Source organism: Xyrauchen texanus, chromosome 30 (genome assembly GCF_025860055.1).
Source record: "Xyrauchen texanus isolate HMW12.3.18 chromosome 30, RBS_HiC_50CHRs, whole genome shotgun sequence".
Classification (NCBI taxonomy): Eukaryota; Metazoa; Chordata; class Actinopteri; order Cypriniformes; family Catostomidae; genus Xyrauchen; species Xyrauchen texanus.
Genome location: NC_068305.1, coordinates 33315057 through 33332428, shown reverse-complemented (window position 1 = coordinate 33332428; position 17372 = coordinate 33315057). Strand labels below are relative to the sequence as shown.

The window sequence follows — 17372 nt, the reverse complement described above, 5'->3', positions numbered from 1 at the left end:
TGTTCTGCAGAAGAAAAAATGTATACACATCCACAATGGCATGAGGGTGAGAACATTTTCAGAGAATTTTCATTTTTAGGTGAACTGCCCATTTAAAAGTTCAACTAGTAAACTTCCTCTGCCCAATACTATACAAATATTGACATGTCTGCATTCAAGCCTTGCTCTTTAGTATCTCTAAATCATATTAGTGCTTCTTGTTTTTTTACAAATATGAACTATTCCAAAGCTAAACAACTCGGGTTGTTAATTTAGATCCATCCAGGCCATATACAAATAATAGTATTGATAATTAAGTGAATTTAAAGCAAAAACTGACATTTTGCAATTTACAAAGCAGCGGTTCTAAGACACTGATGTCTAAAGTTGAATGTGTTCCTTCTTCAAAAACACAAATCAGAAATGCTATACAGAATGTTTATATATATATATATATATATATATATATATATATATATATATATATATATGAATCTATCTTCGAAAGGTCAGATGTTGGTGATGTCTTTTTGTTCAATATCTGTATGTTTAAAATTTCACCAGAGAGATTTTAGGCCTTTTCTTTTTGGAGTATTGATGGAAAATAGAGGCCTTTTCAGACAACCATAAAATCAAACTATAACACCAAACATCATAATGCACCTGTTCTATCAGGCACAGACATCTGTCTTATGATGAAACACATCTGGCAAATTTATCTTGGCACAAAATCAACATCACAAATGCAAAGGAGAAAAATCTCTCTCGCTGTCTGTTTTCTGTACTTGCCCTTTTCACAGTTATTACATGGAAGCCTGAAGATACACCAAGAATCCTCATTAAATAGCAGTAAGCATTGACCAATTCGTATTTGGGTGAGATAGAAAACAAGAAACAGTAAGATTTTGACACAACCTTTAAAATTAGAAAGAAGACGCTCTAAAGGAAGTCAATATATAAGGATGGTGTGTACCAAGCAAGGCTGTTTGAGAAAAAAGCTGGAAAACAGGGGAAAAAACAGAATTCATACCCACTTAGAAACTTCACTTGATAAATATAACCCATCAATAAAAACAGCATCTACAACAGCGCCTATAGAAAAAGTGACTGTTTAGCATCAAGGAACTCAATTGTAGTAAAGAAAAATGTTACATTTACCAACTACAATGTAATAGTCTTAAAGAAAGAAGATTTAACAAAAACAGTCAAGTGGCAAAAGCAGTGTTTCGCTTGAAACAGAAGCCACTTACAGAGGTTAGGTAGTCAACATCCAGGCCTTCGTTGTAGTTGGCATTCGCTGTTGAATCCATGTTTTTAGAACTTTAAACTCCCAAAAACTCCCTTGCATTTGTAAACAAAAGGGTTGGGAAAATGTCTTTCTGCTCTCATTGACCTTAATATACAAAGACAAGCCCATGTCAATGCCGTTGATCTTGTATTGTGATCTTAAGTCTTCTGGAGAGACACACCTCCATGAGAGAAGACGTGTGTTAATGAGTTTGGAAAGTCAACTTCCTTTTCTATGTCCAAAACATCCATCTCCCACTTGAGACCACAGCGACTTGGTTTTGGCTTTTATTTCCAGAAGTTTAAAACTTCTGCGAGTAAAAACAAAACTACAGTCTAACCGTAGCGCTTGATGTGCAAACTTTTTCTTTGCAACTTGGTCATTTGTAGTTCCATTTGTAGTTCCAGACACTAGTAAGTCTCCTTGAGAATTGAAGAACAGACAAGTCAGATTCATGTTAATTTGCATGTAAATAACAAAGACCTTCTGAATTCAAGACGGATGATCATCTCTTGGCGCAAACAACTTGAAAAGTCCAGTCCGAGACGACAAGGACAGCATAATTCTTCAGAATTTTGAGAAAACAGCTCAATGATTGCAGTGTGTGCCCATCTGCCCTAAGCTTCCTGCAAAATATAATGTTGTTTTCTTTTAAGATTCTGTCATTTAGCACTGAAGCTGAGCTCCTACACTCTGGGTATTTTTGATTTCCTTTGCGCAAAGCTGAACAAACAGACAAAGGGAGCTTCATTAGAACCCTGCCAAGTCTCGCCTGGGTTTTTTTTCTATTCCGTTCCTCTCCCTCTCTGCTCCCGCACTCTCAGCATGGCAACATTCCAGAGAAACCCTGGCGGAGCTCCAGCCTGTGCCTGCTTGTCTGGATTGCACCCCCCAAATTGATCAAATCGAATCACAAATTAATTTCTCTTCTCTGCCATTCCCTGCCACCTCCATCCAGGTGTACATACGTGTGGATATTGGAATGTCTGTCATTCCAGTCTCCCCAGTGTCACTGCATCCTCAGTGTCCCTACTTCAGCCATCTATCTGCTTCATCTTTGTTAGCCACCGGTACTCAAGAGTTACTCTGTCTCACCTACTCACTTTCAAAACCATCTTAGCAGGGAAAATTCTGCTGCTGTTCTTCTTTTCAGTGCCAAAGCCTTTCACAGCATGCCAAAACAGCACCTCCTGTGCAACTACAGACATTTTTTGGGACATGGCAGTGATGATGTTCAAAAGCGGGACTGCCCCGAAGACACCCTCTCTCTCCACTTCAGTGGATGTGTTGACTTGTACCATTTAGCATGGTACACTAAGAACCAGTGAAGAAGACAAAGGCAGTCGGTCTACATATGATTAATGATCTATGTTTCTATGTTGGTTTTCCAAAGTTGGAGTGCCTAGAACTCCAGAAATATTAGATATCATAATATCCTTTTAGATTCTGGTTCAGAATAAATGTTCCTTTTTGTATGTTAAATGTATTGTCCGTTTGAAGCCCTATACAGTTAAATCTCAGAGATATGGGGCTCTTAATGTGGCTTAATAAAAACAAAATGTACATTTTACCCATTCTCAATGGACAAAAACCAAATATGGGTCACGTAGTTTGAATATAGTTTATCTTGTCCTAAAATACTGAAGTAAAATTAATGTTGAAACTAGAAATGTGTTCTTATGATATTCACATAATTCTACATTTTTGAGAGTCTAAAAATACACTACTATTAAGAATGAGGAACACATGTCTAGATTTTAGATTTTATAAATGATACTCGTATACAGTACACTCACTTATCTTGTATGCTATGCTAACTTATGCTACATCCACATTCAAAAATGTATAATCTCATTACATCTCATATTCATAAATAAATTGTCATAAGTTTCTTTTTTCAATGTTTTTATACCTCTAAGATCAATCTCTTCTAACATTTTGCAATCACAATCACACACCAGGACACTCCAATAACAGAACAGTGAATTGAGTCCAGTCTTATAAAACTTGAAAGAACAGAACCTGTTCTCTAAACACATGAGCTATGTGCCCACAAAGTTTTTTGTAAGAGCTGCTCATGTTCAAAGAGACATTGCGCTGCCCTGAGCTCTGATCTCATTCTTCCATCTGTTCAGTGGTCTGTAACCTTCAACCAGGTTCATTACTGCTTCAAAGTGAGACACGTGTGTGTCAGTGTTGCAGAGTGTTACCTGGCAACCTGCCAGCTCCGGTGGAGTCCCGTTGCCAAGGGGAAGCCTTGAGAGGCGAGTGCTGAATATTAGTTCAATGCAATCTGAAGGGGTGGATCCCTGCATGGGCCCACTTCATGCCATTGCACTGATTGCCAATGTGAGTCGCATGTCAAACAGCCAGCAGATGCTCCTGAGAGCCAAGCATTTTAAACACATATACAAACACACACACTATTCTGTATATAAAGAGTGCATATGTTTTGCAAGAATGTGCAAGAGGCTTATATTTAATATATGTATATATATATAATTTTTTATTTTTTATTTATTTCTGCCCTGATATAGCTATTTGGCAAAACAGATATTTATCAGCCACAAGACCAAATAATGACTGATTTAAACAAATTGTCCTGTTTAAACGTTTACTTACAGTGCATCATCTTGGTTCTTAATATGGTGTGTTGCTTCCTCGATGATCAAAGACTGTTTGTGTCTTTTGTGATCATTTTGCATCTGCTTTGTCCTGAGTAGTGAGTCTGCCTACTGTTCATAAGAAAAATCCTCTAGGTACTGCATGTTCTTTGGTTTCCTAGCATCTTCTGCACATTTCAGATCTTCCCAACAGTGGCTATGAGGTTGGCATCCACCTTCTTGAGGGACTCATAAACAACTATTAGAAAAGGTGCAAAATGTCACTGATGCTTAAAAGGCAATACCATATATAAAGGTATAGTTCACCCAACAATGAAAATTCTCTCACTATTTATTCACCCTCATGATATCCCAGGTGTGTATGATTTAGTTTCTTCACCAGAATACATTTGAAGAAAAATATCTCAGCTTAGTAGGTCCTTAAAATGCAAGTGAATGGAGATTTCTCATTTGAAGCTCCAAAAATCACGAACAGTCAGCATAAACGTCATAGATACAACTCCAGCGGTTAAATTAATGACTTCTAAAGTGATACAAACACTTTTGTGGTATGAAAAAAGGTAGATAGTTACTGTAAGTACTTTTTAACTATAATCCAATGCTTAACGAGAGGGTGGAGTCCAAGAGGTCTCTCATGTGACGTATTTGCATTGCCATGGATACAAATGTAATCTCACATTCTCCACTTAGTTGAGACGTCCAGGATGAGCTGTGACACACTTGCGTCAGTTCTTGCATGTTTGAAATGTCAAAGCGATTACGTCACACACGTGTACCGATATAGAATGGAAGCATGACTTAGAGTTAAAAAAAAAAATTACTTCAATATTTATATTTTTCGCACCAAAAGCTATCGTGTCGCTTTAGAAGAAATTAATTTAACAGCTGGTGTCGTATGGATGTATTGAAGTTTATGTTGACTGGCTGTGATTTTTGGAGTTTCAAAAGAGAAATCTCAATTCTCTTGCATTTTAAGGACCTACTGAACTAAGATATTTTTCACATTTTCTTCAAATGTGTTCTGGTGATGAAAGAAAGTCATACACACTTGTGATATTATAAGGGGGAGTAAATAACGAGAGAATTAAAATGTTTGGGTGAACTATACATTTAAGAACCAGGGGATGGAAACTTTAGAACAGGATGCTTTGTGATATTTCTTATTATTTTGTCATGTGGGATATATATATATATATATATATATATATATATATATATATATATATATATATATATATATATATATATATATACATACATACATACATACATACACACACACACACACACACACACACACACACACACACACACACACACACACATCTTATGTAGCTTCTTAAAGGCAGAACTGAATAAAAAGATAATTATTTATCTCTTATATTTGTATAATTTCTGAAGGGGTGAGTAAACAAGCTTATTTATGTGTGTGATATGTTATTAATGCGGTTGTGTGGGCTATTAGGAAATGTTTGTTGTTTGTTTTATTTACAGTAATTTCATATCAGATGATTGCAACACACTCCAAGACGAAAACCATTTCTAAATGGTTGGGACAGTCAAGAGTTTACCAATGTGAAACTAATATTCTTCTAATAACACTTATTAAGCATTTACAACACTTAATTTACACAATTGTATGGGGTCTTCATTGCCGCTTCATAATGCACCACCCATTCTCAATTGGAGATGGTCAGGACTGCATGCAGGCAAATCTAGCACCCACAATCTCTGATTACACAGCCATGCACTTGAAATCCGTGCAGGATGTGGTTTGAAGTTGTCCAGCTGTAAAATGCAGGGACATCCCTTGAAAAGACGGTGGTGGATGGCAGTATATGCTGCTACAACATTTTTACATATTTGTCTGCATTAATGGTGCCAAGCCCAGAGAAGTCAGCAGCCCTTCTGGACAGTGTTGATGTAGGGCTTCTGCTTTGCATAGTAATGTCTTAACTTGCATCTGTGGATGCAGCGGCGAGTGGTGTTACTAACAAAGGTTTACTAAAGTAATCCAAAGCCAATGTTTATGATATCCATTACAGATGAATGATGTTTTTTAAATCAGTGACGTCTGAGGGATCGGAGATCATGCACGTTTAGAAATGGTTTTCATCTTGCCCTTCACGCACAGAGATTTGACCATATTCCTTGAAACTTTTAATTATATTGTGCACTATAGAGGGTGAAATGCCCAAGATCCTTCCAATTTGTCTTTGGGGAACATTGTTCTCAAAGTGCTGGATTATTTTCTGAAGCATCTGTTGGCAAATTGACAAGTCTCAAATGATCCTTGCTTTTGAAGGACTAGGCTGTTTTTGGAGGCTGTTTAACATCTGTTTCCCATTGCCTTGTTATTTTGACTTGTCAAATTGTTATTAGTCTTAAATTGCAATAACCTGATTTGAAATTACTGTACATTTTCTAAAAACAATGAAATTCACAAGGAAAAACATCATATAAAGTGTAGTTGTAGTGCTTTCAATATAGCAAAGTGTGAATATAATTTACAAAACACTCCGTTTTGTTTTTATTAGCATTTTTCATACTGTCCCAACTTTTTTCGGAATTGGAGTTGTATTTTTTAAGGATAAAAGTGGCATAAGAGAACTGCTCCTATCTGCATGAATGGGGAAAGACAGAAGTCTCCAAAATGGTTTGTCAAGATTATGATTAAAGAAAATATTTTAAATCAACAGATATATCTGTCAAATATGGTATCATAAATTGTGCTTCTTCAGCTCAGATTATGCTAAAAAAGAAGAAGCTGTTTTTCAGGCTGGTCCAGCAAATGTGCATGAGTTCACTGACAGGTGATTGGCTCTTTTACCTGTAAGGCGGGACTTCCTTTTCTTTATCCGCCAAATTGGGCTTTCCAAGTTCTCCCATTTATTTTAATACCAGTCCTATGTCTATGCCTAAATAGCCTCTGCCTACTGTCAACATCAAAAAAGACAAATAAATGAATGAATGACACCATAAATGCTTTTGTGTAATGGAACAGACCCAAATTAAAGTTATTCTGAAACTATTCTATTCCTTTAGACTAATTGGTTTATAGCATATGAGCTGTATGGATTACTATTATGGTGCTTTTATATTTTAGGAGCTTGACAGAGTGGTCACTATAAATTGATGAATGGAAAAAGGAGTTTGGACATTCTTTAAAATGTCTCCTTTTGTGTTTCCCAGAGAAAAAAAAACAACATTGTATGGTTGCCATTGTATCGGAAAGGGGAGTAAATAATGACAGAATTTCAAACTACTCTTTTAACCTCAAATTACTCCACTTTCCTATTCTCTTTGGAAGTACAGTATAAAAATGTCTGCTCCTAAATAACTACTTACTATAGTAGCTATACAGTATGTTTTATTGTACATTCTTGAGAAAATTATGTCACTTAACCAATGAGTTTTAGGATTCATGGCAAGCCTCCCATTCCCATCAGAGCTCTTCACCCTACTTGAAGCAGCATTTCCATTTTTATGTAAGAGCCTGTGTCAGCTGTTCTGCAGCACTGCAAGTGTGTCGTTTATTGCCCTTTCCTACTCTGTTCTCTTGCCTCTGATGGGAAAGATAATAAATATTTAATGCAAAGAGTGATGAAGACATTATTTGGTAAAAAGATGTACTTTGAAACATTTTGCTCTGCCCCAAAATAGTCCCACATTTCTCTAAACAACAAATGGATGAAAAACAGACAAGAAAGGGACTGTACAAAATCTGTTGTTGTTGCTGCTACAGTGTGTCAAAATGTATTAAAAGTTAAAGTTGGCAAAGATATGTTAAATAATAGAAATTTGACTGAAATAAAAAAAAAATGAAGAGTAGATGGTTTAAAATGTGTGGCGCAATGCGCATGCGCGACTCAACGCTACAGTACACACAAAGCAAAGACCCGTGTTTCTCCGACCGCAGAGGACCGCTCATGGCTTTCTTTTAAAATGAATGCACTTTTGCAGCCTTCTCTTATTCCGTGACCATAACAACTTTGTATTCCGTCGCGTCTGCGCTCTGAAACTAAGCATGTTCGTGATTTGACAGCTAAACAGCCTGCATTAGCATGCGAACTACATTAGCATAGGAACTCCAAACTTGAAGAAGAAAGTCTGTTGAACAAATTCATAAAGCCATACCTGACACTTTCATGCTCTGCTCCCTTCCCTGCAGAGCTTCCTCCGGAAATGGCATTCGCACCTGGGAAGACATAACTCCCATTCTGCTTTGGATAAAATGACGCGAAAATTCTACCTACAGGAGTCCGCGCGACCATGAACGCAATCAATTGCTGCCCTTGTGTAACGATGTAACGTTAAAAAAGCGCGCGCCAGGTTACTTAGGTTATTTACAATTAATGTAAAAAAAAAAACAGTAGTTAAGTAAGTGGACCTTAAAATGTTTGATTTTTGTGTTTGGAGGCAAACCTTAATGGAATAAATGGTTGGACAATATATTTTTATTTTGCAGTGAGACATCAACATCTTAATAAAAAGTTTTAAAACCATCAGTTTTGTGTTTTTTTTTTTTGTTTGGTTTTTTTATGTATTTATTTGCTTTTCATATAGTATGTGCTTGTAGCCTATCCGTTACTGGATATTTTTTATATCGTATTATGTGTTCAAATTTTCTTAAAATACAACGGACAATACAAATATAAATTCTATCACATGTGTCAGCCCAATTTAGAACGATTTTTATATATTGTAGAAAATCTGAAAACAAAAATGGACGTCAATACAATTTAACCCAATTACATTACATTACTTAGGCTATTATTTATGGTCTAATAATGAATTGCTTAAAATGTGTAAAATATTCCGTTACTAACAGCAACACCATAACAAAACAATACCATAACAGTTTAAAATACATATACAATGTCAAATAACCTAACATCACAAACGAATAGAATACATATTAGGCTAGCATTTCAATCGTGAAAAACGTGTTTTAAAAATTATATTCTCGAATCTTGGGAGGTGTTGACTCTCTGCGAGGACTCGGAGACAGTGTCTTTATCCATGTGTCGTCAGCATAAGGGTGGATTGAAAAGCTTTACCATCTGGAGTTCATTGCGTGTCGAATGTGTTTGTTTGAGGCACGCGTGCGACAGACGACAGTCCTCTGAAAAACTGCAACACAAGAGAGGATCAGGGGACCTCTGCTGACCTCAAATCAAGTGCACAGACTGATACTACCCCCACACAATATGCATGCGATTAACGTAAAGTGCATGGGTAATTTACAGAAATCAGGAAAGTAATTTATTGTGATGGATGGATGGATGGATGGATGGATGGAGTCTGTTTCTGGGTTACTGCTCGCACCATACTGGTGGTTTCCACCACTAACCAAATGAGAACTGTCAAGGATTTCAAGTAGGCAGAAACCTTTTAAATTAACAATAAAATGAAGCAAAGATAAATAAGTGTTCGACAACAAATCAATGAGGCATGAGCCTGCATGGGGGATGGGACTCAACGCACAGATGACAGGCCATATGGAGTCGGCCTTCATTTTTGGACACAATTTCATGTCCTAATACTTTCTATGTTTAGTATTGTGCTAACAAAATATTGATTTCACATGCAATAGTTTAAGTCGAAGGATTAACAGTCAATCGTGGCCCATGTGGCTTTATTTCTTTAAGGAGAGTTTATGTACCACTATACATGCCATAAGAAAAACAAATGGATTTAGTATGTCTTAAAAATGTCACATTTTCTGCTGTGTATTGCTTTTATATGTTCTTAAATTGTGATTATAAGATAGTTTGGGTATACCAAGTTGACTTGAGCATCAAGAATAGATGAGAAAGAAAGTGGAGTAAAACACGAGTGCATTGTTTTAGAAATCATATATGCATTTGTCAAATAAAACAGAAGTGTAGCATGCAAACTGCTGAAACTATGTTCCCTTATTTTTCAAATGACGATTTATAGTAAACCGACAGATGCCACCTCTTTCCACCAGAGTATAATCCTCTCTGAAGAGAAGCGAACGAAGGAGCAGAGAGCTTCAGTGTCTGAGATAAACTGGGCTGTTCTCCTCCTCTCTGTCAGATCGCGCTCTGCATCACACCATTTCACATGATGACCGACTCTGCTTACAAGCACCGAAACCTCCCGCTCTGGCTACCGCTTCATACATGCATTTTTCTTTCTCTTTTCGTTAATCTTGAAGGACATTTTGTGATGCAACACTGTAAGCGGAAATGATTTATGTTGCATCCAGCAGCATCAAGGTGCTCCGTGCGCAATAGCGTGCGGACGATACAGAACATTTGATGGTTTTTGAAGGACGCACTTCAGCACTGACTGGACATTTCCCCAAACTGGATCTATGGACAATAATTATCTCGGGGGATAAAAAACTATTATTTATATCCTGCTTTGAGGTTTACTGTTTGTGTAAGTTTTGAAGAAATCTATGTGCAATGTTTGCTGTATGATTTTACGAATTGTTAATGTCACCAAACTGAGACTATTTTACTAAAGAAAAGCATGTTTCTTGATTCCTTCATATAGCTAATAGAGCAGCCGACTGTAAATGCATTGAAGTGCAACTGTGTCAAATTATGTCAGGTTATATTAATAGGTTCTTTGATTTTCAGACTGAGTGGATGTCAAGATGCTCGAATACATCGCCTAATTAAAATCCAATTTGCGGGGACCCCGTTTTCCTCTCTGTGTATGGTGCAAGGTGGGCTTTGGTATGGTCCCTCCACTTTTTTCCCCAATATTTAGTTTACCCCCTCCCGATGCAGGTGCTTTCAACTGCACCCACCTTCTGACATATACCCCGCCCGACCCCCCACATACGAAGGCAGTGTCTCCGGGTTAGTCCACCCCCCACCCCTTCTTATCTCTGCTGCATTTTTGCATGAGCTATCTAGGTCATTAGCATTTTAGCGTATGCAAGACTTGACAAAGCTGGTGAGGAGCCAGATGGGCCCTGTACTGTTTTTTTTTTTTTTTTTTTTTTTGGTAACTCGTGGGAGTTGAGCAAGGGACCAACTGCAGCAAGCCATTGAGCGCTTTCTTTTATTGTCATCACTTGGGCCTGATGTTGCACCTATGATGGGGAGATGCGCACCGTCCTATGGAAGTAACGCACTCGTGCCTATCGAGCGGTTTCAGAAAAATAGGTAATGTAATACATAGGAACGCTTACATTTATTTTCAATAGTGTGAATTTAACACATTATGTGAGTGCGTTTTCTAGAATGCAAAAAAAGGTGGCATTGTTCTTGCAACTGATGCGCCGATGCTTTAAGGATGCATGATGCTCTGTGCATTGTTAGATGCTGATGCCCCAGCAGTCGAAGGAGGACGTAGACATTTTGGTGCAACATCCTAGCTGCCAAATAGCCTATAGTTGTGCGATTCTGAATATTGTGGTTGAACATAGGCCTGCTTCTCTTCGTGTTCACAGCGGACCTTGATTTAAATGTCCATACAATTAAGGCACGCGGTGAATGCCAAGAGAGATGGCAAATATCTTCGATGACTGTATTTATTCGAGCACAACGCAGATAGTCGGTGCTCTGTAATGCATGACGGTTCCTATTTTTAATTCGTTTTTAAAAGCGGCTTTTAAGCGGGTGATGACGTGAAGGCGAACCGACGCATTAATTCGGCCAAACTGATCTTTAATATTTGATTGCGTCTATAAACTAATACTTTCATCATTTTGTGTTGCGCAAAAGTCGGTATCATTGAACATTATTAAGTTGTATGAAGTAATGAAGCTTGAGGATTGATGAAAATGTTGAACATGTTATCTACAGTGATGCTTTTTTATTGCGTAAAAATAGGCTATAGAAATACTATTGCAGATCCGTGAGACGACAAGATGTATCTAGGAGAAAAGTAAGAGAAATATGGATAAAAATGTTGTGAGGCCTACAATGACAACCAAATTGAACAGCACGAGGCGTTCTTGAATTTCTGCATACGATGCGTAATGACACAAAGTCAGCAGCAGTGGCTTCTCAAAGTGGCACTTGTAATGTGTCCTCATGGCAAGGGCACAGAAAATGTTCAGAATATTTCGCATGTACGTTTGCAATATATTCATATTTCTGAAAATGCTGTAAACAATTTTAGGTGGTCAATAAAAGCACATATTCACGAAGCAGACATTCATTTATTTTTATTTTTCACGCAATATTTGCCTCTTCATATTTCGTTTGTATGTCGAAACAACTTTAAGGCTAAAATTATAACTTTTGGGTTCTTTTGTAGAAGCTAAAACTGCAACTGTCATATCTGTGTATGCTCTGAAAATTTCACACAAAATATGGGTGTTGATGATAGTTATAAGGTTGCACGGATGTGCAATTGAGAGACATTCATTTAACAGCTGATCAGTCAAAAATTTGATTTGACGTCAAACAGATATTCTACTATACAAGCAATTGCGTAATTGCATTTACACTGACATTTGTACACAAAATAGCTATTATGCTACTATAACATGCAGAAATAATACACTTCCATATTCCGGTAAATAAACGCATTTCAATAGGCGCCTCAAATATGCCATGCATTCCAGCTTTTGTCACACTGATTCATCTTCACGTAAGTGTCCTATGATATGTCAATTTTCTCAGGTCTGTACATTTACAATAATGTTTAATAATACCTCTATTCCCAACCTATTTAATAACTCTAAAAGGGTTGATTTTGGAAATGGGCCTACAGGCTTTTGAAAGATTGCGACTGAAACTACAATCAGGCAAACAAGTAAGCAGATCTTGTTCGTCAATCAAATACAGATGTTATTGTTGCGTCATAATAAAAGGAATTTAAAAGACTCATCCTACTGGCCAATCGAATCATTTTCGTCCACAGGGTTTTAAATTTGCTCGACAGCAAACTAATTGCCGCTAACGTGACTTGCTAATACGCGTTAAAAGATCATATTTTTTTTAAAACTAAATGACCACAGTGAGAAGAAAATATATGTGTAGGCAGGCCTCCTTCCTTTGATTTCATAAAGGTTTTGCCATATGAATTGACCGTTTTCAGATTAACTGTTCAGACAAGCTAAGCCAGTATTTGGAGATGATCAAAATGTAATTTTGCAAACTAAATGTACATTATTTGAACGTTACTGTCTGCTTAAGTTGTAGTTTTAATTTCAAAGAAAAAATAAATAAAGGTCAAGGTATAAGAACTAAACGCATACGTCTTGATCAATAAGGCTGCCGTTTTATTTTTGCGTTTCACATTTTTTTTATATAAAGAAGTGTATATATGTGGTTTGGTTGAAATATAGGGTCATAGCCTAAGCCTTCTGCTGGAAATTAATGATGTTACCTTGAACCAAGACGCTAAAATGGTCGAGGAGGTCTAAGAAGCCGAAAAGGATGCGAAAGAACATCGATTTTTCCGCCTTCTATAGCAACAGGCCTTTTCTGAGACGCGAACCGTGGCCTTGTTGCCCAAGCTATATTCACTTAAAGGGTTTTTAAGGACACCGCATTATGTTATATGAACCTCATTTGGCAGAGGTGTAGCCTACATTAGCATATCATCAAAAGAATATTTAGGACACAATTCGAGTGGTTTGACAGAGAGAAGTAGCATATAGGGTATGTCGTTTAAATGGGATAAATGATGTACTATCTTAAAGCTACTGGATAAAAAATTCTTACAGTTCTATAATATACAATGCGATGTCCATTGATATTTTTACATGAGATGAGCACAACTGTCAGGTCCACATGCATCATATAAGGCTACTAACTAAATTTAAGACAATTTAATAATGTTTTTTTGTTGTTGTTGTATCAAATTAATTTACTTCTACCGCAACTAAGCAGTCACCCAGTGCAATGATCTATCGAGTTATATAATAGCGAGAGCTTAAAATCAAAACCACCCACAAGTCCACTACTTCGATGCATATATTTGCGACATATTCAAATATTCATACTATAAAGATGCTCAGTAATTTAATGCACTTAATGGAACAAGAAAGAGAGAGAGGGAGGGAGAGAGAGAGAGAGAGAGAGAGAGAGAGAGAGAGAGAGAGAGAGAGAGAGAGAGAGAACATGTGGAAACCAACATAGCGTGGAAAACAACATAGTGTGGTCACCACGAGGTGGCGTCGTTTGACAGGTGAACATTAATGACCATGAATTGGCTCATCAGAATATACTATAGCTATAAATAAATACACTGGTACTCATGGTACTGAAAAGTTATTTAGAGTTATTTATTATTTATATAGCCTTATATTAGGTTTTCGCCCTCAGAAAGTTTATGGACATTTTTATATATTCTCAAAACCTGCTGAATACCTAATTGTAGGCCTTGTTGGTATACCAAATGGAACAACAATACTTATATTATTCATAAAATATGAACATAATATTTGATTTTAATTTCAGTTGACTATGTCTTTGAAATCTGTCTTAAAGCTGGCACAAAATATAATTAAAAAAAAACTGACAATCTTTATGAAAGTGTTGATCTTTTATTTTGTGCTTGGATAGCAAAATATCCAACTCATATAAGAAATAGTGGAATATGTATAATATAGTTAAAACACACAACACAACCTTCAGGCGCTGACCTTATGATAAAGATGAATATTTAATTTGATTTACAAGATGACGAAAAGATTATGAGCATGACTTGAACATTGCCTTTGGGAAAGAGAATCACAAAAATAAAAAAAATCATGATTAAATGTGTAAACAGAACAGTTGTGAGGCAAGGAAGTGAAGAGCAGGATGACGACAGATAGATAAATAGATATTGTGCACCTTCCTCGATCTTAGTGGAAGGAAAATCCAGCTGACGGGAGGCCTCCACACCACTGTGTGATAAATTTCAGCACATCCTGACATTCTGGACTGTGAGTTGTCTAAAGAGTTAAACAAAAACAACCAATCATGATCAAAGCACCACAGGTGACCCCAGGCATGATCTACAGGAAAAGTGAATTAATGTGAAAATTGCAAAAGCCCCCAAGAGGATTATTCAAAAACCTACACTTGATGATGCACCAAAAGAGAGGATTTAGATTTAGTGCGACACAGTACACACTAATATATTCAGTACTGAGTGTTAGCTTATGTTCAAGAGTGCAGATTATCTATAAATATGTTTCACTGTGATAAAAGACTAATAGTGAAGGCTAAGAAGTAAAAATAACTTGTACCTTTGTAGCCATCAGGAATTTATTCCAGTCTTCTTTGTTTGCTGCCATCCCTGGTCTTTTGAACTCAATTTTGTTGCGCAGGACAGGGTAACCTGTGGTCCCAATGAAAAACAATAAAATTGTACTCTTGAATGAGCCAGTTCACAAACACATGAACATACCTAGGCAGTTGACACACAACATGTCCATGGAGTGTATTTAAAATCAACATCCATCATTTTACATAAAATTGACATTAATGTATAAAAGGAAAGAGTATATTTTAGGTCCAGTAACTGGTCACCAGTTCTCTTTTTTTCCCATTTCTATATAACTAATACATGCGGTCTCTCACATAAAGCAATCCTCTACCCAAAAATCCTCTACCCATTTATTTACAGCAAAATGCTGTTTAAAATAAATTACAGAATATTACACAGCAGGAAAAAAAATCAACTTCCCAAAATGATTTAATGTCAACTACCCATCTATAAATCTGAAAGAAAACAAAAGGAAACACTTCTCTAATTACACTTCTCTGCAACTGGCAAACTCATCAGAATAGGAAAAAAAGTTGTTAATCATAAGCTGTTGCACCTGTTATGATGCAAGGTAGGGACCGGATGCCGGTGCCGGTAGCCAATAGCGAGGCTTCATATGTGCCCCTCTCATCCTTGGGCAGCACCTGCTCCACACGCTGGTCCATGGACACAGTCAGAACCCATTCCCTAATCTCCTCCCTCTTCTCTACCTAAAACACAGCAAAAAGGAAGGTTTAGTCCAATAAAATACAAAAGAGTTGGTTCAGCATTTGTGGCAAAGTCTTACTGTGACATGTAGTTTTGAAGGTACAGGGACTTCAAATGGAATATCAGTGTCTTGGAAGTCAGTGTGATCCAAAGCATCCAATGTTCCTTCATCAATGCCCTGTAAAGATAGCAAAAATACAGAAATAAAAATGAAAGATAAAAGTAAAGCAGATTATATAGTGCAGAATATACACTATATACACTGAAAACTCATTTAAACAAATAGGTTGACTCTCCACAACTTATTGAGAGCTGTGTCAAAAATTTTGTAATTAAGTTCACATAACTTTGTGTTCATAAAGAATGAACATAACAATTTAAGGTAAGGTAACTAGATGCAAGTACGCTATTTAAATGTTGTTGTTTCAGCTTAATAATTTAAATTGAGTGGACTCAATTTAGTTCACACAATATCAGTTTAAATAATGAAGATTATGACTTATTCTAGGTCAATCATTAAATAAACTTATTTCTCCACAGAAATGCATAGACACCTGTACTTCAGTTGCACATGCACAAGAAGGAGACATGCACTGGATGTTTTTTGTTTCTGACACCATTCTGAGTAAACTGTAGAGACTGTTGTGAAAATCCCAGGAGATCAGCAGTTACAGAAATACTCAAATAAGCCCTCCTGGCACCAACAATCACGCCATGTTCGAAATCACAGAGATCAGATTTTTCTCCAATCTGATGGTTGATGAGAACTTTAACTGAAGCTCCTGACCCATATATGCATGATTTTATGCATCGCAATGCTGCCACTTGATTGTCTGATTAGATAATTGCATGAATAAGTAGGTGCACAGATGTTCTTAATAAAGTGCTCACTCGGTGAGTGCATATTCCTTTTGACGAAAGAAACACAATTAAATAATTCAAGCGCAAGGCATTGTGTAGTTTAAGTTATTTACTTAAAAACTCATCTCAATGGATTTTTAAGAAAAATTTGTTCAGGGAACTTATATATTTGAGTTATGGCCTAAAACTTGACGACATTAGGGTTTACAGTGATACAGCACTACAGTATATACTGATTATACAGGAAAAAAACAAAAATTTTGAGGTTTACTTACTTGATCACATACGATCAAATGAAAATTAAATAAATAAATAAACAGTTTATCGTTATCAATAATGGTAACACACATGTTTGGTGAACCATATCAAGATTGCAAGCAATTAGTAAAGTTTTATGATGAAGTATTTAATTGTTGCACCACTAGCATCACCGAACCTGTTTTCAAACAGCTGACTTGAACACTCTCCCCATCTTTTAGTGGTCAGCCAAAAATATAGTCTCACCCTAAACACATGCCATTGGTTTAGCCAATGTAGCTACAGTAAACAAACAGACCAATGTTCTGAGAGCAGCACAGAGCCACATTGTTTACGCTTTTCACTGTCTCTGCATATTAAGTTGGGATATGAGAAAGTATTTTAACATTAAAAAAATTCAACCTGGTCTCATAGTGAAAATGTGATTCTATATACATTTTTGCAAAACATGTTAAATG

At 36.6% G+C, this 17372-nt stretch overlaps 2 protein-coding genes across 5 annotated transcripts in view; both read right to left on the bottom strand.

Annotated features, from left to right (window-relative positions):
* LOC127623886 (uncharacterized) overlaps positions 1 to 1950 on the bottom strand; it is an 88494-nt gene extending 86544 nt beyond the window's left edge. For all 4 annotated transcript variants that reach the window (XR_007968106.1, XR_007968107.1, XR_007968105.1 and 1 more), the window contains exon 1: positions 1230 to 1950. The gene's annotated coding sequence lies outside the window, so the exon portion shown is untranslated. The remainder of the gene's footprint in view (positions 1 to 1229) is intronic.
* A 7973-nt stretch (positions 1951 to 9923) lies between these two features.
* The window catches only part of LOC127623870 (intraflagellar transport protein 172 homolog), a 40090-nt gene continuing 32641 nt past the window's right edge, over positions 9924 to 17372 (bottom strand). The window contains exons 45-48 of the mRNA XM_052098446.1: positions 15875 to 15973; positions 15644 to 15797; positions 15068 to 15159; positions 9924 to 14770 (exon numbers count right to left, since the gene is read on the bottom strand). Coding sequence (XP_051954406.1) covers positions 14681 to 14770; positions 15068 to 15159; positions 15644 to 15797; positions 15875 to 15973 — 435 coding nt within the window. The 3' untranslated portion in view covers positions 9924 to 14680. The remainder of the gene's footprint in view (positions 14771 to 15067; positions 15160 to 15643; positions 15798 to 15874; positions 15974 to 17372) is intronic.